The following is a 26,222-nucleotide window of genomic DNA, read 5'->3' on the forward strand; positions in this document are numbered from 1 at the left end:
TCCTAGCGATCGAAAAACCCCAGAAATTTTTAGGGGGTCCTTCCAGGATATGTCATTCCATGTTTTTCGCCACCCGGCCTACCCCACTACGGGCCTGAAAAAAAGGCCCTCTTAGTGTTTACAGAACAAAAAGTTTAAATCGATCTATAAAATAACTTATACTTAGTCTCAATCACAAGATACTTTTACCGTCAGAAAAAAGAGAAATCACCGCGAATCAATGAATTATCACGACATTTTTGAACAAGTGGGCGAAGGCCATGGGCCAAGCGAGCGGAAGGAGGTAAAGCTTCCTAGCAGAATATATAAAAATATTTTAAATTTATTGACGTATTATAAAGTCAAAAGAACAAAAAAAAATTCATTTATACTTGAATTATAACTGATTTTCTTTAGTTATTCTACTGGTTGTGCCTAAAAATGAATTTTATATTTATCAAAACATAGTTGTAGCTTTGTGTATTTTTCTTCACATGATTCATAACGAATTTCGTTCAAACACTTTTTATTATAACAAAAAAAAAACAATAATTTTATCTGTCTATGATGAAAAATTACCAGAAATCAAAATAATATGAGATTAAAAATTTTGAAGAATTAGCAAACTAATTCTCAATTTTCTTAAATAATTTTTCACTGAATTACGCCATCATATAAACTATCAATACTAAATGCACGACTAAGCAAAANAGTGATAAGATTTAAACGTCCTATTCTGAGATAAAAGCTAATTAATTAACATGACAATGATAAATGTTTAAAATATTTATTTTAAAATAGATAAAATTTATTAAAGTATCGTTAAAGTATCACGTAGAGAACATAAAATGAACTTCTACTTGTATTATTTTCAATAATTAACGTAGAAATATAATATTTTCGATTAGGCGCCTGCCATGGCATTGTATACGAGTTCAAAGTTCATAATTTTAGAAGCTTTTGTTGAACTTGGCCGATTGTTTTCATTCTCTCCAAGGACTAGATAGTATTTGTATTGTATAACCTTATAAATCGGTTTTATCCGAGACTAAATAATGATATTCTCTTGTATGCCTCTGGCAATGTTTTGATGCGATGATACAGTTTGACAAGCAGAGCAGCTACAGGCAGTGACATAGAAGCAGAGTGCATCATTACTATGGTAAATAAGACTGAAGTTGACTTGTAGTGGGTTGCCGTATTTTAGCTTTGGGCTAATTACTAGAGAACAGTCAGCTAATTATAATAAGTCAAATTTTAAGCTGATACAATGCTACTTAAGTTGAAACTGTAAGTAAAAATTTAGTAATATTTTTTTCGAATATTTTATTATTTAATAATGCCGAAACAAGATATTTTTTACCATCTAAATATACATAAATAGCTATTTTATTAATAATTTAAGTTAATTTTTAAATATTAGTTGAGTTATTCGCATCTATCACATGTTTCATGAAGAGTGTTATGAAAAATTTTCTGAAATGTTACAAAATGTAATTATTGTGATTAACTTTGATATATATTTAATAATTTGCAAGTTATTTACAGTTTACAAATGGTTATAATTTAAAGGGGATCAAAGTAAATGACGTAAATTGTTTCATTTAAATTATAATCCCTCGATTTAGTGGTTATTTTAAAGCAAAATGACATACCATGAATAGTCGAAGTATATTAGAAATGCTATTGATTATTTGTAATATAGAGTAAAATAAGCGTTAGAAATTTATTGTATAAATCGATATTTACTATGCTATTAATTTTATCAAGCGGAAGTTTTTTTATTTTAATATCTTAAGCAATAACGTTATGTAACTGCGCTACTTTTTAATTTATTAAAAAAGTGATTTCTTATGAATTATTTCATTACTATAAAGAAAAAATGTGTACCGTATATAAGCCAATACTTTTTATTAAATTTTACAATAATTTATAATTTGTTTCATATGTAAAATTATTATATATAATTTATATAAATAATAATTTAAACATTGTATAAAACGAAAAATATTTTACTTAAATATTATTAAAATTTATGACTTTATTTACTACAAATTTTACAATTTTAATAATAAATTTATCTTATTCTCATACCTCGCGGATGTAGGAATGGATAAGAAAAATGTCTGCTAATTCTCACGAGACATTGTCAATTCTAGATTTCGTTTTTTCCTCTTTCTCTGTTATCAATAAAATAAATTGATAAGATATTATACAACCTTCGATTTAAAAAATTAACGTTATGAAGGAAGTAAGTAACACATGTATATTCTATTTAGGACAAGGTACATCCGATTCTACGGAAATAGAATTAGAAAAAGAAACTGGATTTTCTGAAGTTTCAAACAAAATACAATTACCNGAGAATCCAATTAAAATCCATATTTACTACTATTATTTAAAGAATAACTTTTAATAAAACTTTTGAAATATTATATACTGTATATATAATTTATAATGTTAACTTTAAAATAGGGTTTATGTTAAATTTGTCTTATGTATAATTTTATATTTGGAGTTTATGTTTGTACTTCATAAGGGAAAAGCTATTTCTTCCATTTCGCAGCTTTACCTTTGTAAATATTTAAAAATGAATAAATAAATACAAAAACTTTGAGTTGAGACGATGACAAAATGTCTCGAACTAAAATTTTGACAGGACAAAAAAATTAAATCTGATTTCTTCTGACAATTTACAATGTGTTCTAAAAATATATCTGATATAAACTTTATACTTAGATGTATTTTTTTGCCTCCTTCCATTCAATGTTAAGTAACATATCTGAAAAAATGAAAGTGGTGGCTAATTATCATTAACTATTAAAACTTAAAACAGCTCATTATTATCATTATTTAAGTAAAATTAATTTAAATAATTTATTTAAGCTTTTTAAAACAACACATATGTACTGTACAGTTTGTGCCATTAGTTCTGCACGGATCAAAAATTTAAATAAATTAAAGTTTGAACTTTTGTTTTTGGTTTTTGAAAATGAAGAATGGAGATGGTCTTTGTATTGAAACAAAATAACGGATTAAAATTCCACATAACACTTGTATTTCAATTATACAGCATACATTTAGCTTTTTCCAAGTGAATTTTTAATGCTTACTGAATGAAAATATGTTCTAAGTGTACTTATTGCTACTAATCAATATTGATCCATTCAATATATATTAAGCGTTTTAACGTATATACAATATATTAATAACCTTATATTAACGTCAGTGCAAGGTACAGTACATTATTTTAATGATGTCGATGTTTCAATTCTTAGCTTGCATTTTAAAATATTTTCTAGATAAATATCCTATGCCAAAATTATGCTTCATAAATATAAAATATGCGTTGTAATTGCTAAAATTAATTTATAAAATAAGAAATAATTAAATATATTTGGTAACTCTCTTATTAAATCTATTAATAAATTATTCAAGATAAAAAATTCAGGGAGTGTAATTAAGTATTTTGTAATGCGCTGCTCAAAACAATTATAAAATATAGCAATATCATCATAGCATTACATTGAAATTAATTATTTTGTCCCGCTTAAAACTAATGGACAAATAAATAAAGAATAAAGACAAATTTATTAAACTTTACCATAATAAAATAACTCCGATTAAGCATTTATCATCTTGTAACTGCTAATATAACAGCGCATCTTGAACGAAGTAAATAAGGTTATTCGGAAAACAAAGTTGTCATTGTAAATTACACCATATATCAGATTCTGAAATATAATATTAAATTTAGATTGGCGATTGGCAACATTATTTTGTTATAAAATAAATAATACTTTTGTAATTACCTTGACTACTGTTATTCTATGACAATATTCCCAATTTCGTATCCATTGATTTTTTTATTTTTGAGATGTCATATTAGTAATGAAAACAAAATATAATTAACCAATACAATGGTTCAAATTGCTTAATGTCTTACTAATTAATTAGCTTAATTGTAGCCGATATGAATCTAGCTATATCGTTTGATCCCAAATTAATAATTGAGGCCGAGCGTTAGCGAAGCCTCTTCTAGAGGCTTACAGAATTGTATCTTTTGATTGAACTTTGCCATTTTTCATTAATTACGACGAGGAATCCAAAAATACAATTAAAAATGTGGATCTCTGACTTCGTTTTCGAGATATAAGGTCGTTTCACTAGCGACATGGAGATATCGCACGAATCGCGTGAGTTTGTCGTGCGATGTTTCACGGTTACTAGCACATCCTCTATGGACTTCGCTATACAGTCGAGTTCGTTCTCAAAATTTAATGGGCAGACTTTGACAAAACTTTGCCATTTTCCATTATTTGAGACGAGGAATCCAGAAATGTAATAAGGGTCCATTTAAATGTAAAAAATAGGGATTGAATATACAGAGGAGTTAAACTGACAATGTGCGCCTAACGGAATTTAGGAGCGAAAAACGAATAAAACACAAGAACAGAACAATTATTCTTGGATCGCCTCTCCGTGTCGGCAAGTGCAAGAATCGTCTCTCTATACCCGACTCCACCTCAATTCTATACGACAAAGTCGCGCGATGTCCTAGTATTACATTAAAGTTTATTCGTATATAGACACATATACTGAATGTATTGATGACTATATAAATATATATATATATACTTATGACTAAAACATTTATATATAGTTTAAAATATTATTGTTAATTTTTAAGCGTGGGAATGTATAAGATGAAATTCGAAGTAAAAAAACATACAGTAAGAAATCTGTTGAAAGAATAATGAATTCGGGTTGCAAATATCTATTGCCATAACGTGGATGACCATGCTTACAAGAAAGATTCTGTTATTATTTATTTTTTTTCTTTAATAGTAATCCTTACAATGATCAATATCAAAGGAAAAGATTAATAATTGTCATTAGCAGAAGTGTCGAGTCAATTGGAAAATCTAAGAAGCGCTATATTGTAATATTTGAGCATAAAATAATATCAGTAAAAATTCTGATAGCACTTGCAATGAGCATTTTTTTAAATTTTTGATGCTTATGTATAACATTGAAGATAAATTTTTCATACAAAGATAATACTTTGTATAAAATTTTTATCTTTAATGTTTTTTTTTTGTACTTTGACGATAAAAATTGTCACTATAGAAATCGATACATGCAACAAACATTAACATAGGATTATATGATCCATATTGTATTATTTCAATTTATCTTTATAAAATGTATGTTTTAGAAATAAAAGAATACATATTTTTGCATCCTTGTAAATTATATTTGAATAGATTAAAAGATTGTAAATTTGCCAATTATCAATTAAAGTTTCCATATAAACTACAAATTACTTTCATATAGTAATAAATTATTTTAATATACTGTATTCATAGTAATGTTATCTACAAAAATACTGCTTTATCACGTTTTTCTGAAAGATATTAATTAAAACACGGGTTTTATCTTTATTCTACAACTATATTTATAATCGTTTTTCTTTGAAATTTATTTCATTTGATATCTTACACATATCGCAGAGGACTACATATACTGTCTGTACAGTAGATATGTATATGTTTAGAAATAGAAGAAACGATTAAATATTTTCTATTATGTTATTTATGTTATCAGTTAAATTCTCTTTTAGTTTACGTTCAATTGTTTTATGACATTCGCTATAGTATTTAAACTAGTTCGTAATACTTACCTAAATAATATAAATAAAATTGATGTCTGATTTCTAAGGTATCTTTTTACTGTTTTACAACTGAGGATGTTAGAAAAACTACCGAATTTTCATATTTCTTACGTTTGTTTAACATTGTTTTCTTGTGATAATAATAGATTATAGAAAATTCTCTTCAATTTTTAACTTTTTAAGAATTGTTTCATATTCCTTGTAACGTTTGTAAGAATAAAAAATGCTGTAGAAAAAAGGAAACAACTTATTCAGAATATGAAAAAATAATAATATATCGGTTTAAATTGAATCTATTCTCTTATTTTTACAGATGTAGTTGACAGTAATTAATAATTATTTAATTGATAAATTAAAGTCATTGAATGACAATAGAGTGTCGATTATCCGAAATACTAGTAATCACGGCATGACAAATTCAGATAGTTTATCACATTTGATAGAGAAATAATAAAGAAAAAAATATCTTAAATAAAGTAAAAATATTAATCTTACTACAGAAATAAAAATCCAATAACGAGTTGCATGTAACACATACAGAAAAATACCCCGATTTTTTTTTCTTGCATTTCTCGACGTTTTAACGTCTCCTGAGTCCAAAAAATGTAAAAATCTTTGGGGTCATTTTTTGACCAATCGTCATATCTTTTCTCTATTGTATATAACATCCGGGAAAGTAAAAAATATTAAACCATAGAATAAATACGAATGATAAAAAAAATAAATACGAATTATAAATACGATATAAAATATATATGATTAATAAATACGAATGATAAAAAAATAATGAAAACGTTTGTCTAATTTATTAAAAACAATTAGTAGTATTTCATTGTAATCTACAATAAACCGATGAAATTTTGAATTCGAAGTAAAAATACACAATGGTAAAATTAATACTAAATGAAGTATAGTGCTCACTTTTATTATTTTTTTAAAGTAATCTATTTTGCTTTGTTTTACATATTTTTTCTTCTTAATTCTTCTAGATCTCAGGCTCACTTAATCCTCATAAAAGTTGAAAAATCTGCTTCAGGTTGCATTTCCAATCACCTCAACATTGTATCTAACGCATCAAATGCTTCATTGTGCGTAGACACAGAGCATTTGATGCAATATTTAGAAGTCAGCGACTTATTAATCATGCTTTTTTATTCGTACCGTAATAAATAAAAACCAAACACTAGTGCTAATAACGAGAGAGCTCAATGGTGGATCTACAGAAGATCGCCAACCTTCGTTATTACGTTAAAACTTCATACTTTCTGGAATTGATATTCTCTTTAAAATCAATTTCGGTTTACCAATTTTTCGGATAATCGATGCTCTCTACTGTATTGAAAATGTTCATAGTTGACGGCAGAATATTGACTAATTGATAAATGCTTTATTATTTAATGCATTAAAAATATATAAATAATCCTAAAGTGATTGTTAGAATTAAATTTCAAGCCATTTAGTATGAAATGAACATATTATTATAATTTTATTTTAAAATGTTATAAATTAAATTTCATTCACAATGTTATAAATATTTTTTAAAAATTAAAATTGAAATTCAACCTTTAAAATTAGTCTTTAACTATTGAGAAATTCGAGAAAAACTTGATAAATGAAGGAATTTTTGCAGTTTAAAACTAAAAACAAACTATAATTGAGTTAGACCAAAGGATTATCGAATCAGTTAAACCTGTCAGAAACACAAGATAGAAATATGTGACAAATGTTATCGACTTCATCAATCGAAATAACAATTTAAAATCCCTTCTATTAACCACTTATTCTTTCTTTCAAATAATGCAAAATCGAAAATGATCGTTTTAAAAATTCAAATTCGACACGTCCGAGTCGTCTACCCGACAAAAATTTAATTCCCAAAGCCTACTGGTGACAAACAGTCGACATAGTTGTCAGTATAGACCGCATATTTTCATCCATTGCCCTCTTTTATAAATATGGCAGATCTTAAAGATGAAGCGAGCAGACGTCGCCAAGAAAATATTTATTTAAATAGGAACCGAGTTTTTGATGAGTAAAAATTCCAATCGCCAACTAATTGGAAGAAAAAAATGTTGATCGATTGATGATTCAAAGTTCTGACGTTGGAAAAACTTTTTCTAAAGTTATGGGTCTTTCTTCAATTCTGCACTCGTCTTCATTTTAGTACTAAGTTCCTGTTTGCAGGTGACACCGGTTTGATGCATGTGGATCCGTTTTATCGATTCAAACTTAGGAAAAATTTGTTAAAATAATAATAATAATAATTTTTTTTACAGGTAACCAAACATCAAAGGTATCAAGACTATAATAAAGGTATGCTATTTTAATTTAATTTAAATATATTTAGTTTTCTTTTCAATTTTTAACATTTTACCTTTAATGCTTCTTTTTCATACTTACTAATGTAAAGTTAGTGCAATTATATGGAATTACAATGCAATTTTTGAGTCATATGAACTAAATAATTGTATAATCATTTATTGTGATGCATTGTAAATTGTTCAGTACTTTTCTTATATTTGTTTGATCATTTTATTGAAAATTTATTCCGAGTGCATTTTATTCCATTTAATTTAATTATTTTATTTATCTACTTAATTTTCCCTATTTAAATAATGTATTAAGTCTTTTGTTTTATTTTATTTTCTTCCCAAATAAAATTCCTTTTTCTATCCATTTTACTAATCCTTTTTATAAATTTAATTTTAATCCAGTTTAATTATATGTTAAATTAAATAAAATTTAATGTATATTTTTTCTAAATTAATTTTTTTTTGTTAGATATAAGCTTAATATTCATAACAATGCAAGTTCTTGATTAAGATGTCAAGCCAAAACATCGAAGAACAAACGGAAATGACGTCACCCTGCGATGACTTCGACAGAGGAAAACACAAACGTCACGTAACTATTCGTGACGAAGGTTATTTTTCGTCGTCCAGCACACCTAAACCAGCACGTGAGAATCCAATTAAAATCCATATTTACTACTATTATTTAAAGAATAACTTTTAATAAAACTTTTGAAATATTATATACTGTATATATAATTTATATAAATAATAATTTAAACATTGTATAAAACGAAAAATATTTTACTTAAATATTATTAAAATTTATGACTTTATTTACTACAAATTTTACAATTTTAATAATAAATTTATCTTATTCTCATACCTCGCGGATGTAGGAATGGATAAGAAAAATGTCTGCTAATTCTCACGAGACATTGTCAATTCTAGATTTCGTTTTTTCCTCTTTCTCTGTTATCAATAAAATAAATTGATAAGATATTATACAACCTTCGATTTAAAAAATTAACGTTATGAAGGAAGTAAGTAACACATGTATATTCTATTTAGGACAAGGTACATCCGATTCTACGGAAATAGAATTAGAAAAAGAAACTGGATTTTCTGAAGTTTCAAACAAAATACAATTACCAGACACGAATAATGTTAACTCTACAACGAATCGTCCAACTTGGAATAAAAAAGCTGATTTCTTACTTTCAATTATCGGTTTTGCTGTCGATCTAGCTAATGTTTGGAGATTTCCCTATCTTTGTTACAGAAATGGAGGAGGTGAGAATTTATTTCCTTATTTTATTTTACTTATTTCAACTTATTTAACTAATCGATACGTTTAACAGCGATATAACTTATTTGTGACGTAATTAAATTGATACGGAACATATACGTATCAATTACGTAACGGGGAAGAGTCGTTTATAATTTGAAATGAGCGTAAAATAACGTTATATAAGAGTTAAATATTTAATTATAAATATTTTTTTAGCTTAATAAACATAAATGGAATTAATACGATTTTATTTATATAATTTTTAACGAGTGATTTAATGTCTTTTAACAATTTAATTTAAATTTAAAAAATCAATTATATTTCATAATTATAAAATTTCGCGTAAGTTTAGTAGAAATTTTTTATTTATCAATTTTTATTATTACAACTGAAAATATTACAACGCATTCAAAATTTTTATTTATAAAATAGCTTAAAATATATGAAATTGGCTTTAAAGTTGTAAAATTTTTAGTTTTTCCAATAAAATATTATATTTTATGAAAAGTTTTATGTAGGAATAAAAAAGAATTTAATAATTTTTGTTTTGCTTCAAATTATTCGTAAAATATTCAACAAATTATCACAAATTATCAGATTTATTCAAGAAATTCTATGAATAATTTTTAGTTTTAGAATTTGATCTATAGTAGTTAATTGTAGAAAAAATTAAAATTATTATAGATAATTTCCCGAATATTTATTTGAAAAATTTTTATTATTACATTATTTAATTTTTTCATCATTTTTTTTAGTAGAATTATTACAATAACTGACTTTATATGAATATATATAGTACATGTTTTTAACTATACATATATAAAACATATATGTTTTACATATGTTTATACGTTATACATTTGCATGTTTTTACATAATTATATTAAAAATAAATAAATAAAACTCACAAATTAAAATTTTTAAGAAATTTTAAAACATTATTCCTGAAATTACAACGAGAAGAATGAGAGGAAAACGTGTGACCTTTAAAAAAATATTAAGAAACTGATGTGTGGCATAAGACCACTTTTTTTTATATTTTATAAGTTTCGAACATAGAAAATTCAATAAACTTATTGAATTTCTGTGTTCGAAATAGCTTTAACTCGTATAGGTTTGTATTTAGCATTTATTTATAGTGCTAACTCAAATAATTCCAAGTAATCTTTGATGTCAGTAACAATTCAAGTTCCAAAATTTTGAGAGTTTTTGTGATTTCATTAATAATCCACTTTATAAAGTTTTTACTTCGTAACTGTAAGGGGTAAAGATCAAAAGAAAATAAATGAAGAACTGATGAAAGAAAGACCGCAAAATGATCGATAATATTTTCCTCAAAAACATATCGTTTTTAGAAAAGAATAATAATAATAATAATACAGAATTTTGTATTTTAAAAAGAAATTTATGAAGGAGTTAAATGAGCCTACTGACTTTAATGTATGAAAACGATAATCATCTAACGTCAATTTATCCGTCTTTGAAAAAATATATAATCGATTTATATCAAAAATCGAATAGAAAACTAATAAAATCATTTTAAAAATTATAATTATTAACACGCACGGTACGTACGAATTTTAAATGAATTTCTAATCCAAGTTTATTTTTATTAAGTGTAATTTTAAATTGTATCGCCATTAGAGGAACTTTATAGGCAATTTTATCCTATTGAGGCGGAGAGGAACCTCAAAATACAGGACGAATTTACCTTGTGACATTGTGGTGTTCGAAGAACAATAGTAGACCTCGCGTTTCTTATACGCGTGAAGTTCAAAATTTACAGTCTCGATAACATACATATTTTTTAAAACGGGTAGAATCAGGTATTATTCATTGATGACTTGTATCTTTTATATAAAGACGGATCAGCGACATGTAAACAACTATAACAATCATTAAAAAAAGATGAAGATAAATATTGAGTTAATTAAGTTCAATATTTAACTTAATCTCTTTTCATCATAATCGTTAAACCATAATTGTATTTTTTTTTTTCAGGGAAGTACAGTACAAATAATTAAATATGATAAAAGTTTGCATAAATTTTTTACTTCATTAATATTGAAATTTTCTTTACGACTACGGCAACGAAAATTACTTTTCACAATCACTCTTAAGTTAACAATTAATTGAAAAGTAAATATAATATCTTGAGTTAAACACTTTGCATGCCTATTCATTGTGTTTAATCTTGTTATTATACAAAAATAACGAGCCAAATATTTGATTTGATATTGTATTCACTCTTCAGCTAATTATTTATAGTAAGATTGATATTATTTTTAAATGAAAAAATTAATTTTTTTTATCTTAGCAGAAGAGCGATTTGGTATTTAATTTAAAATTACTTAACTTGTCCAATTTAGCCACTTTGTATGCCATGATTTTGTTGTTATCAATCTTAAGAGACTTAAAAATTAGAGAAAATATATTTTAACAGTTTAATTTTTTACACTTTAATGCTATATTTTAAATTAATTTTATATATTTTTGAGAAATATTAAATCTATATCCACTAATATATATATATATTGAGACAATAACGATAAAAGACTGGCTTAATTAATTTTCATGCAAAGTTATTTGATATAAATGATTCATTTTAGTAATATATTGAGTTTCTATATTGTTATTAATTCTAAATAATACAAATAATAAAAGTTTTATTATTTTCGTGCCGTTCGTTGCTTACGTAAAGCATTAAATAAAATAGCATTTGTTAAACGGAAAATATTTAACTATAATAAAAACATTTTACTTTCTTCGAAAAATCTATTTATTTAATATAATATTTTTTAATGAATTATTATTATTTGTATAATATAAATTAATAGTTTTCCAATTATTCAATCCAACAAGAGAAATGGAAATGTTGAGAATTCGAAATCGATGATTAAAAAATTAGATGAATTTAGAAAAATAAATTAGAAAATTGTAAAAAAGTTTAGATTAAATTCAAAATTTTAAAAAAATGTTTCCATATTCTTTTTAAATTTTCTTTTAGTTTTTAGTACTTTTCTTTTGGTTTTATTTTTTTCTGTTCCTTATGTAGCTCAGTTATATAGTTCTTTCTGTGTTCTTCCTGTTGAGTATTTATATTCAACAGGAAGAACACTTATAGAAAGATGCAAAAAATTCATGATAGTATTTTTGTTTAGGGCTCAATCACTATATTTTGGCAATAAACCTTAAGATCCTTTGACTTCGATTCATTTTAAACATACCGCAACAAATTAATTTTTATTTTCATAATAAATATGTTACTTAACGGAGTCTGGTTGAACTGAGTTGTGACTAAAATAGCGTTATTCCNTCTTTGGATGTATGAAATGTAAATATAAACTAAGAATAAAGTAGTGTACATAGAATATTAATAAAGAATTATATTATCAGGTGTAGGTTATTGCGCTGTACTAATCTCATGGTACGTGTCATTCTATTACAATGTTATAATATGCTGGGCATTATTTTTTATGGTATCATCAATAAGTCCACAATTACCATGGATTCATTGTCAAAACATTTGGAACACGGAAACGTGTTTAGAAAGCGCTGACGTCAATGGAACTTTACCGGGAAACAGAACATCACCCGTTGTGGAATTTTTCGAGTAAGTGTTTATTTAAGCTGTATTAAAAGTATAAGAAATTATATTTTTTCATGTCATAATTNACTGTTGTTTATTTTATTTATAAAGTTTTAAAATAATTTCCCAATAATAAATGAAGTGCAACAAAATGAATACAATTAATTCACATATCTTCCTATCATTTACACCAATCTTCACATTTACGGAAACTCAAACATATTTGTTACAATACAAATTTTTTTAGTATTAAGAAAAATTCGTATTTTTTATTATTTAAAACATATAATACAATTTTTAACACTGTTTTTGATTTTTTTAACACACAGAGGGCTTCAAAAATATAAATGAACAGACCACTTTTGAGTTTCTGCACACGTCAGATAAACTTAAAAATCAATTTTTATTATTTATAAATTATATTTAACTTAAATGCTTATATTACCATTTAATTATTTTGCATTATATTCAGTTTAGGTTTACTTTTACCGATGTAGTTTTTTTCTTTTCTTATTATTATTATTTTTTCCTCTCTCTTGTTTTATTTTCTGTCAAAATGTATATCTTAAGAACTCGATCATCAAAGAAAAATCCAGTTGATTGAATTTCCTTGCAATACGCACAAATTATTTTTGAGTACTTCAATCAATTTAAAAAGAAGTGACCATCGCTTTAATGGATTATGCAGTACGTTGCTGTACGTATCATGCATAAAATAAAAGAATATAACTGCATCAATTTAAAGCAATATAAATATTGAAGAAGACAGAATTTTTAAACAGAATTTCCTACAAAAAACTTCAAAAATTTTTTTTAATGGTCATATTATCACGAGACAATGCCCAGCTTATCATTTTGCAAACTAATCAATTGTAATACAAAAATTTAAGTGAAATTTTATTGAATTAATCTAACGAATAATATCCATTTCGTTATTATTAATCTTTATTTTACAATTGAAACTTGAACATTAATCGTAGACATACACGACGCTCTTTCAATTTATAAATAATTTTTGTCTTCTTAATTTTACCGAAATAAATAGCAGTTTAATTTACAGAATTTATTAAGTTTTTAATAAATAAAAACTAAATTTAAAAATTATTATTAAATAATATACTTTATAAAGTTGTATTTTTTGCAGTTTTTCACTACAAAAACAATAAAAATTATTTGTTGTTGTAGTGATTTATATTAAACAATAAATAATAATTTAATTAATTTTTTTTATTAAATTTAAATAACAACAGATTTTAAGCAACTTAAAACTATGCAATTTCAATCTTTTATAAAACTTGAATTCTGGAAAAATATTTTAAAAGGAAAAAAAAAAACATTTTTACGTGTTTATAAACTTAATTAAAAAAGTAAGTTTATTTTTTTCTGTTGATGTTTGTTTAATGTTGATTATAAAGAACATTCACTTTGAAATTTAACTCGTGCATCATTATTATTATTATAAAAATCATCAGTAATGAGATAAAAAGTAAAAATTTTTAAACTGTAATTACTTTTGAAGCTAGAAAATTGCCTTTATTCAAATTATTCGAACATTGTATATAATTTTATTTAATGTTTGACGTCGTGTCTAATTGAGAAGTGGATTTTTTGACATGAATCGAAACTGATTTTGGAAAATGAGGTTAAACTCATTATACTAAAAGCAGTTTAATGGCTTGTTTGTTAAATATTTTTTTTTAATATTAGCCATCAAATATTTTCATTTCTTTTATGTATTATTCATAAATGAAAGTTATTAACGCAAAAAAATAATTTTATATTGAAACTCTAAAAGCTTGAAAAGCTTCCTACTTACGCAAAAGGTTAGAAGTTTAAGTTAATTTTTTTCATAATTTAAAATTTTTAATTTTAATTTTTTTTCCTTTCTTTTTAATAATTTTTAAACGAAAAAAATATATATATTTACAGATAAAGAATTATCTTGTTGATATGCTATACGAGACTTATTCATTCATCTTTTGTTATTGGTATAAAATTACCTTTTATGTTTTCGTTATGAAACCACTGCTTTGTATTATTAGTAGAGATTTATATTTCAATTTTTCCTAGTCATAAATTTTAACAATGATCTTCTATCTAGAATATAGGAAGTTACCTATACCGGTATTATATCGTATTTTTTAATAAAAACTTCAAAAGAATTTTAAAGGTCATTTAACGAAGTATTTCAAGTCTCGTATCGTCATAAACATCCAAATATGTCTGTCAAGGGCCGTATCTATAGCAAAGATATTCAGTTTTTTTTACGTGAGAAAGCATCTAGTTATATCGAATTTTTACTAAATTAGGACTTTGAATTGGAACAAAATATGCCCTGTTATTTAATACGTTAAAAACTTGTAATTTATATTATATAAATTATCTTTCTAGAATGAGTTGATACCAATAAAACTAACAATTCTTAATGATAATTCCGAAATTTCTGATATAATTCCTAAATGATGTATGTGGTACACTTCATTATTGATACTTCAATAGTAGAGAGGATGATAATTAATTCTAATCTTTATCCAGCGAAAATAATATTAAAGATATAATCCAATACAATAAATATAAGCTGTAGTATGTAGAAATATATGCAAATATTAACAACACTATTTATTTATACATTGTGTTAGTTAATGATTTTATTTAGCTTTTTTAGAGATTTAATTCACTATATTCTTATTTTTTTATTATTATGAGAACACTTAGCTTGTGTATCTAAACAAATTTCTATTAAATTTCGTGCTTTAAATTATTAGAAATTGAAGTTTATTTATGTTATTTGTAAACTCTTTTAAGAGTAATAATTTATTGATATTTTGTTATGTTGGGAATGATTCTATTTGGGTAGTGGAGTGCGTTGTATCTTTCGTCTTCGAAATGTTTTGATTAATTAAAACGTTCCGCTATTTTTGTTTTCTTTGATATAATTTCTGTTTCGTGTCCTTTTACAATGCGTTATTTCATATGAACCACATAAATTTTACATTTATTTTTATTTAATTTATCGTATTTTATCTCAAATTACGAATTCGTAATTTCATGTTCTTATAAATCCTGAAAATTACTTATTGGGTTGCAATTTGAAAACATTGTAGAACTATAAATTCTAACTGTTTGTCCGTCTGTTCTTCCTTAATCTCGAGAACAAAGTTAAATAGACGAAAGTCGAGACCAGATATGGAAACCTCAGGGAGAGAAGGCCCCAAATAACTATACAGGAACTTCCGATGCAAACCGGAAATCATGTAAATTCAATTCAAAACTTTTCCCCGAAAGGTCTCAGATAGATGACTGGCACGATTCTATTGTTAAAGGAAACATACGGCGTTCAGGGGCAAGCCACTACTAATTTGAGATAGAGAGCATATATTGTATTTTAAATTAAATAATTTAAAAATATGATTAAAAATTGCAGTCCGGTATTGTGACGATGTTACAATAAACAATTGCTCGTTTCTATTAGACTATTGTTAATATGAACAAAGCATGTATTATAGGTTATCGCGGATTTTAAAACGCTACATAATTATTAAATTTCGATTTTAATGGATACATTTAATCACATTACAAGATACATTAAGTTTCTTGTAATGGATACATTACAAGAAACTTTCTACTAGTAGATTTTTAACTGAAGTTTTTATTTCTGATTATATAAATACATTTTAATTGTATTTATTTTTTTCGTATAGCAAGAATTTTTTAAAATATATTTTTATATTAAATCAATTTTTTTCCGAGGCGAGAAGTATTGGAGCTGCACTTGAGTGAAGGGATTGACGATTTAGGTTATCCTAAATGGCAATTAGTGTTGTGTCTTCTTGCCGTGTTTATTATAATATATTTTGCGCTTTTTAAAGGAGTTCATTCCTCTGGAAAAGTAAGATTTAATTTTTTTTTTATATTTTAAAATATTCATAATTTAATATGAAGAAATTCAATGATATATATTAACTTGAAATTAAATTTCAGGTTGTTTGGGTAACCGCTACAGCACCTTACATTATCTTAACCATTCTTCTATTCCGTGGGATTCTTTTGCCTGGAGCAAAAGAAGGAGTGATATATTATATTAGTCCTGATATAAGCAAGCTTTCAGATTCTCAAGTAAGAAATTTAACATGAATAATATTGTATATGAGGTTATTGGTTTCGATCTAAATCCAAAATAATTACAGATTAATTTTATAATCAATTCTACAGATTATTAATTAATTAATATTTTATGATTAATTCTTACTATAAATATCTTATTTATAGATAGTTATAATCCACTTTCCTTCATAGTGAGCGACTATCTGATTACTTATCTTGAAAAGTATTCGTGTTCGAATTCCTGACATTTGTGGTTTTAATCTTATAATTAAGTTTTCGTGATTTTTCCCTTAACTCTTAAAACACAATCTGATTCCAATTGAGTAGAAAAAGTTATTATCGATAATATATTATAGAAAGTGCTGAAAATCGCATATAAAATAAAATTAGTCATACAGAGAGAAATTCTTTGACACTGTGAGGTATTCTCAGAGCCATCGAGTGTACCTCACAGTATTGGATCCAGAGATAGAGCTGGCCCCTTTAGTCACTTTTTCTTTGAACAAATGAAATAAAGTGGGGGTTTCATTATTGCCCACTAAGTTTGGACTATTATTTCGATTAACTCCATTTTTTCCAAGAAATGCTAAGTTGTCACCTAGAATTAGACGATAGCTTAGTCATTTTTTGGAAAAAAATTGGATTTAATGAAAATAATAATCCAAAATGGGCCATAATGGGGTTCCTTTATAGAGTATGTTTCTCTATTAATAACATATAATCTTAAATATTTTATTTTCTCTTAGTAAAAATAACATTAATTAACTTTATATACGTTAAAAACTTGTAATTTATATTATATAAATTATCTTTCTAGAATGAGTTGATACCAATAAAACTAACAATTCTTAATGATAATTCCGAAATTTCTGATATAATTCCTAAATGATGTATGTGGTACACTTCATTATTGATACTTCAATAGTAGAGAGGATGATAATTAATTCTAATCTTTATCCAGCGAAAATAATATTAAAGATATAATCCAATACAATAAATATAAGCTGTAGTATGTAGAAATATATGCAAATATTAACAACACTATTTATTTATACATTGTGTTAGTTAATGATTTTATTTAGCTTTTTTAGAGATTTAATTCACTATATTCTTATTTTTTTTTTATTATGAGAACACTTAGCTTGTGTATCTAAACAAATTTCTATTAAATTTCGTGCTTTAAATTATTAGAAATTGAAGTTTATTTATGTTATTTGTAAACTCTTTTAAGAGTAATAATTTATTGATATTTTGTTATGTTGGGAATGATTCTATTTGGGTAGTGGAGTGCGTTGTATCTTTCGTCTTCGAAATGTTTTGATTAATTAAAACGTTCCGCTATTTTTGTTTTCTTTGATATAATTTATGTTTCGTGTCCTTTTACAATGCGTTATTTCATATGAACCACATAAATTTTACATTTATTTTTATTTAATTTATCGTATTTTATCTCAAATTACGAATTCGTAATTTCATGTTCTTATAAATCCTGAAAATTACTTATTGGGTTGCAATTTGAAAACATTGTAGAACTATAAATTCTAACNTTGTAATTTCATTTTTTTCTCTACATTAAAACTTTATGAAGTTTTAATGTAGAGAATAATGAATTCTGAATTTACAATAGTTTATTTGATTAAATAAAAATAAAAGATTTGATAAAATAAATCCTTTAATTCTGGTAATCATAAGAATGCATAATAATAAATATCATAAAGACGTAAAGGTTTGTCATGTGATATTAAAATGTAAATTTTCTATTTTCTGAATTCAAACAGCATCATAAACAATATAAATGAAGATGGGTGTGTTAATTACAATAAACAATATAATTAATTGCATATTTGTAATAATTGTGTGATATAAATGAATATTTAACAATATATTGTTATACATTTTTCAGAGACTGCATCATAACCACAGCAGTAAACAGTTTTACAAGTCTTTATAGTGGTTTTGTCATATTTGTTTATTTGGGTTATATGGCCAATAAACATGGTGTACCTATTAATAAAGTAGCTGCTGATGGACATGGTTTAGTATTTCAAGTGTATCCTGAAGCTCTTGCAACTCTTCCAGGAGGTTCATTTTGGGCAGTTATTTTCTTTTTTATGTTATTAACGCTCGGTCTTGATAGTGCTGTGAGTATGTTAATTTAGAAGTTATTGTTTACATTCGTTATTTTATTATTATTATTATTATTATTTTAATATACATTTTCTTAAAATAATATGTTGGACTTTCAGATGGGAGGACTTGAATCTGTAATAACAGGATTAATGGACGAGTTTAGGGATTATCTGCAATGGAGATTTAGTAGACAAATATTTACCGCTTTTATTATATCCATATCTTTTTTTATTGGAATAATTAATGTCACCAGGGTAAGATAATATTTTTATTATAAAACGTTAATTTTCTGGAAACAGCTATATTTATTAATGAAATGAGATATTCGTTAAGATGAGATGTTTGTGTAGAAATCTAACTTTTTTTTAATCATTATTCATCAATAATTTGAATTACATTAGGTTACAGTTATTTCCTTCCATATTTTTCCTTGTTTTAATATTCCTATTGAGAAACATAATGAATGTGCAGATAAAAAGTCAATTGACTTTTGAGCTATCTTGCATATGTCTATTTGCTTGATCAGTTATGGAACGTTCGAACGTAATGAATTAATAGGACAATTCGAAGATTAAAATATGGTAAAATCACACAATATTGCACATATTTTAATAATAAATTAAAAATAAAATCACATTTCTAAAAATATTAACATGAAAAAGTAATTTTTATATAGATTTTTGAATTAGTAAAAATATTATCATCAATTTTTAAAGATGAAAAATTCACAAATTCTATATCATTTGATTATGTAATAGGCTGCGTAAAAAATCAATTTTATTTAAATTTATTATTGTTAAATATATGAAATGTGAGATATACACAAATTTATTCTCTAGTTAGGTTTTCAAATTTCATCTGTCCTGAACGAATTCTCTTCGTAACTTTAGTAGGCAATTTTCTTCATGAAAGTTTATCCTAGAAAAATATCTAGTAGGTTTAAATGCTAAAATTCGATTAGGTATCAATCGATCAATCGATCGATCAATTTATTAATTCCTTTAAGGGTTAGAACCCCCTGAAATTCGATTAGGTATGTCATAAAGTTGTAAATTCTTCTATTTACAAATTTATAATTTTGTCTCTTTCGAAATTTTTGTAAAATTTTTAATTAAGCAGTTTCAACATAATATAAATTTTACACTTAATAACCCTGGACGATAAATTTATTTAAAATTCATCTTTAGAAGTGATACAAGGTCTTCGTAATCGTCCTTCTAACATCGCAGGTACAACGTCACACGGCTGAGTCGACCTTTATTTTGAGGCTTTTCTCCACCTCAATATGTTAAAATTGTATAAAAAGTCCATCTGGTTGGCAATACAATTTAAAAATTACAATTTTTTCGCCAGATTAATTTTAAAAACAATTTTATTTAAAACTAACTTAACCTACTGTACATTTTAAAAATTATAATTATTAACACGCACGGTACGTACGAATTTTAAATGAATTTCTAATCCAAGTTTATTTTTATTAAGTGTAATTTTAAATTGTATCGCCATTAGAGGAACTTTATAGGCAATTTTATCCTATTGAGGCGGAGAGGAACCTCAAAATACAGGACGAATTTACCTTGTGACATTGTGGTGTTCGAAGAACAATAGTAGACCTCGCGTTTCTTATACGCGTGAAGTTCAAAATTTACAGTCTCGATAACATACATATTTTTTAAAACGGGTAGAATCAGGTATTATTCATTGATGACTTGTATCTTTTATATAAAGACGGATCAGCGACATGTAAACAACTATAACAATCATTAAAAAAAGATGAAGATAAATATTGAGTTAATTAAGTTCAATATTTAACTTAATCTCTTTTCATCATAATCGTTAAACCATAATTGTATTTTTTTTTTTCAGGGAAGTACAGTACAAATAATTAAATATGATAAAAGTTTGCATAAATTTTTTACTTCATTAATATTGAAATTTTCTTTACGACTACGGCAACGAAAATTACTTTTCACAATCACTCTTAAGTTAACAATTAATTGAAAAGTAAATATAATATCTTGAGTTAAACACTTTGCATGCCTATTCATTGTGTTTAATCTTGTTATTATACAAAAATAACGAGCCAAATATTTGATTTGATATTGTATTCACTCTTCAGCTAATTATTTATAGTAAGATTGATATTATTTTTAAATGAAAAAATTAATTTTTTTTATCTTAGCAGAAGAGCGATTTGGTATTTAATTTAAAATTACTTAACTTGTCCAATTTAGCCACTTTGTATGCCATGATTTTGTTGTTATCAATCTTAAGAGACTTAAAAATTAGAGAAAATATATTTTAACAGTTTAATTTTTTACACTTTAATGCTATATTTTAAATTAATTTTATATATTTTTGAGAAATATTAAATCTATATCCACTAATATATATATATTGAGACAATAACGATAAAAGACTGGCTTAATTAATTTTCATGCAAAGTTATTTGATATAAATGATTCATTTTAGTAATATATTGAGTTTCTATATTGTTATTAATTCTAAATAATACAAATAATAAAAGTTTTATTATTTTCGTGCCGTTCGTTGCTTACGTAAAGCATTAAATAAAATAGCATTTGTTAAACGGAAAATATTTAACTATAATAAAAACATTTTACTTTCTTCGAAAAATCTATTTATTTAATATAATATTTTTTAATGAATTATTATTATTTGTATAATATAAATTAATAGTTTTCCAATTATTCAATCCAACAAGAGAAATGGAAATGTTGAGAATTCGAAATCGATGATTAAAAAATTAGATGAATTTAGAAAAATAAATTAGAAAATTGTAAAAAAGTTTAGATTAAATTCAAAATTTTAAAAAAATGTTTCCATATTCTTTTTAAATTTTCTTTTAGTTTTTAGTACTTTTCTTTTGGTTTTATTTTTTTCTGTTCCTTATGTAGCTCAGTTATATAGTTCTTTCTGTGTTCTTCCTGTTGAGTATTTATATTCAACAGGAAGAACACTTATAGAAAGATGCAAAAAATTCATGATAGTATATTTTGTTTAGGGCTCAATCACTATATTTTGGCAATAAACCTTAAGATCCTTTGACTTCGATTCATTTTAAACATACCGCAACAAATTAATTTTTATTTTCATAATAAATATGTTACTTAACGGAGTCTGGTTGAACTGAGTTGTGACTAAAATAGCGTTATTCCGAAGAAAGTTCTCGATAGCATCGATCGTATATTTTGCATATATTTTTCAAATTTACTTGGCTTAAAACACTATAAAATCTTTAGATAGAGAATTTAAGCGCTTTGAATCAGAATGAATTCTAAATATCATAAAACATCAAAAGTTTTTTTGTTGTTATTCTACGGAGGATTTAACTTCTGTCTTTATATCCAATGGTTAAAATATGTAAACAGTGGCAGGATGACCTTCAAATTTTTGTATTAACTTCCTTACAGTAGCTTATTAATCATTTTCGTAGGTATTTTTTTTTTTGAAATACAATACTTTTTAATTGAAATAATTAAATAGCTAAAGTATTATTAATTATAAGAATTGACTTAAGTTTTTAAAAAAATTTCTTAGAAAACGCTTATAACATAACGAATATAAATAATTTTTCAACAATAATTATTTTTAATTAATTTATTTATTTTTCTTCCTTCTATATTTAATTCTATTTCGTCAAAATAATCATTTAAAAGTAATATATTCTAAAAAATAGCATCAGGTTTTTTTTAATTTTTAGTCTTTAACCTTAAAAGATATTTATATCAATTAAAATGTAAATTGCTCAGGAAATTCTCTTCTAATAGTTTTATATCGAAAATAAATAAAATAAAAAAAAGACAATAAAGATATTCAGGTAAAGGGTCACCAGTAGCGGAGTGGATAAAACCATTGCAAAACCTGTAGTTGGTGACGGGTTCGGCCTCACCAACGGGCTAGTAACGTGGTATTTTCTTTGTTTTCTTCACTAGTCTAAATACCTAAATAGGAATCAGTATAGAAAGTCCTCCTGGGAGACATCTCCTGATCTTCGCAGATCGTCCATATGTTTCTTACATCAATCTAATCCTATTTAAGAAAAGTTTTTGAGTTAGGTTGTTTTCATTTTTTGACTTTTCGCCCTATGAGCATCAACGAGTAAGAGGGCCTTTTCTTCCCATGCCCATTATGGGCTTGGTCAGACTCACAAATGGAGCAACCCACCAATGCATTCAGGGCAGACCAACAATGAAAAATTTCTGAAATTTTCGCCCGCCTGGATTCAATATCGGTTCCTCAGAGCGCAAGGTTAATGCCTTAACTGCTCGACCATCCGGTTGTAAAATATAAAATAAAGTTTATTATCCTTATTAACATCGGCAATTAGAGGAAATAGCTAAAGAAAGCCATTATTAAACATAAAAATTGAAGTAGAAATTAGTTTCTGAAAAGAAGAATGAACACGTTTATCATCATCGCGTTAAACATCCATTTTCATTTACGATTCTCATTAGAATATCTTTGCAATTAAAAAAAATCATTGTAAATGGCAACTATCTATCATTAATTCATATTTAAAGGAAGATTCTTAAGTATAATTTTAATAGTCTATATTTAATCACGTTAATATTGAAAACATTAAAACATTTAACTAATCCTTAAAGTTTTAATTTTTTTAAATCGAGGCATTAGAAAATGATAACGTAATCTTTTCTAATAATTAAATTAAAACTAAAAGAATTAGTCTTACAATTGCCTTTATTTGTGATTATTTACTTTTTAGTTTTACAATTGTATTTGTGTTTATTGGGCTATAATTTGAAGACAATTGTAGACCTGTAAATTTCCTCTATCTTTCTGTCCTTCCTTAATCTTGAGAACGGTGTTAGATAGATGAAAGTCGAGACCAGATATGGAGGCCCCGATGAACTATATGCGAACTTCCGGCTACACCGGAAGTCACGTGAGTTTGATTCAAAAATTTCTCTAGAACGGAGTTACATAGATGACCGGCATGATTGTTGTTATCAGGAAAAGTATGATTTACAGGGGAAGACACTACTAATTTGAGATCGAGAGCATATATTTTAGATTAAATAAATTACAAATATTATTTAAAATTGCAGCCCGGCATTGTGACGATGTTACAATAATTTTTGTTCGTTTCTTTTTGATATTAAATAAAAATATTAGATTATTTGTAACTGGAAAGTTCTGTATTTAAGATATATATGATTTAAATTCTGCACATTCTTAACATTAAGAAGTTAATTATAAATAGAAAATTATTCAGATTCTTAGACAGCAAAGTTAGATTTTAATATAAATTAAATATTCATTTGTCAGATTCTCATGCCAAGTATTAAATATTCATTACTCTAAATTTTAATTATTAGATACAGTGATTTTATGTTTCTATCCTTTAAGTGCGGAAACTTAAAATATATATAGACTCGTAATTAATTCGAAGGCGATTTACTCGAAACAATTCCATTCATGTGAAAAATCCCATGTAAAGTAGGTGAGAAAATATAATATAAATGTATCGGTAGCATTTTAAGAAATCTGTTATTAATTATTCTAAAGAAACAACTCTATTCTTTTTTTACTCTTTCCGCCTTGTGAATACTAATAGGGCATTTTTTCTATACTCATTGTACCCATTTTCCATACCATAACATTTTTTCCACATCGTCGCCCTTCTATGTGGTCCAAGCCCACAATGGATGGTGAGTGACAGGGCCCAACATATCCAGGATTCATCACCCATGAAAAATTCTTGGGGCCGTCCTTGGCGCTTCATGAGCACCAGGCAAATTTGAATTAGGGGCCACACGTACAGTGTTGACTTCAGGCTTTTTTCAGATTTTTGGAGATTTTTGGAGGAAATATTTTATATAAAAGATTGGTTTGGGGCTTCCTGTCGGTGATGATTTCAGTCAATTTTCCTTTTTTCCCGTAGGATAACGCGCTATTGTTGGCCGCCCGGATTCGATCCCGTGTCCTCCAGAGCCTTAACCGCTTAAATTCGGCAATTTTTATCCCAAACAACTTTATTGGTTAATATTTTTGGTGTTTTATAAATTGATTAGAGTGAATCTTTCGTTCTTGTCATTGGTTATCGTTCAATTATTATGTTAACGATGAATTTATTGTGAATAATTCCCTATTTATTCTGAGTTTGGCGCAAGAATAGACGGAGATAAAAGAAGCGACACTATAAACCCTGTCGTGGCTGCAAGAAGCAGGGAGAAAGATTTGTATGATAACAGAGAGAAAAACAAACAAACAAAAAAGGATTAACGAATAGATTTTCTTGTGGTTAAAAATAGCATTATATAACATAAAATGAGAATGTAATTTAACAAAAGCAAATGAGAAAATTTTCTTTCAAGTGTTTTTTTGTTATTTTGTTTATTTAATCTCAAGTAAACGGTTTTTATTGAAAGAATTTACACGTTAAGTTCATTTAAAATAGTACTTTTAACAATTTAATTTTAATAGTTAATCTATATCGCCTTACAGACTAATATAACAAGCATTAAAATATTTAACTGAACGATACTCTAAACTTTTAATATTTAAAATTTAATAAATTTACTTTAATTTCTTTACTAAATTTTATTTAGTAAATAAATTAAAACAATTAACTGACTTAAATAAAACTGCAAATATCTAGAAAGAAAATTTAATAGTTGTTTTTGCTTGTTTTCTTTCTTAGTATATAAAAAATTCGCTATAAAAGCTAAATAAATAAATAGGATTGGCTATTATTTATTTTATTACCGATGAATCCTTTTTATTTTATTACGAACTTAATAAACTATAAAAAAATTATAACATTATAGAAAATTAATCGACCAACCAAAATATTTTTCTTTGTGGTATTAAAGTCAATCAAATTAATCCAAAAATAATTTTGGATTTTTGTACTTTATAGCAAGACAATATACAATTTTCTTTATTGAAATTTATGAAATAGAAAAGAATTATATAAAATTATAATTCTAATATAACTGAAAATTATCGGAATAAAGCAAAATTAAATAAAAAAATCAGTTTATTCATGATAAAAACTTTAATATAATTTTTTTGCTAAATTTTAATTTCGTATTAAAATTTTCATATATTATATAATCTAAAATACAGTATTAATTATTATAATTTAAAATTAATTTTTAAATTTTAAACTTCTCGGTA

At 25.4% G+C, this 26,222-nt stretch overlaps 1 protein-coding gene across 1 annotated transcript; it reads left to right on the forward strand.

Moving 5' to 3' along the window:
• The first annotated feature begins 821 nt into the window (after window positions 1-821).
• LOC111638962 (sodium-dependent dopamine transporter-like) lies at window positions 822-19,321 on the forward strand. Its single transcript, XM_023384741.1, has 11 exons — window positions 822-1,269; window positions 7,930-7,966; window positions 8,435-8,612; window positions 9,016-9,296; window positions 11,605-11,611; window positions 12,632-12,848; window positions 16,575-16,713; window positions 16,806-16,940; window positions 17,746-17,750; window positions 18,832-19,069; window positions 19,175-19,321. The coding sequence occupies exons 3-11, from the start codon at window positions 8,477-8,479 to the stop codon at window positions 19,319-19,321; spliced, it is 1,305 nt and encodes a 434-aa protein (XP_023240509.1). The 5' UTR covers window positions 822-1,269; window positions 7,930-7,966; window positions 8,435-8,476.
• Window positions 19,322-26,222: the final 6,901 nt, after the last annotated feature.

This window comes from Centruroides sculpturatus, unplaced genomic scaffold, assembly GCF_000671375.1.
Source record: "Centruroides sculpturatus isolate CEXI.00-Female unplaced genomic scaffold, Cexi_2.0 scaffold908, whole genome shotgun sequence".
NCBI lineage: Eukaryota > Metazoa > Arthropoda > Arachnida > Scorpiones > Buthidae > Centruroides > Centruroides sculpturatus.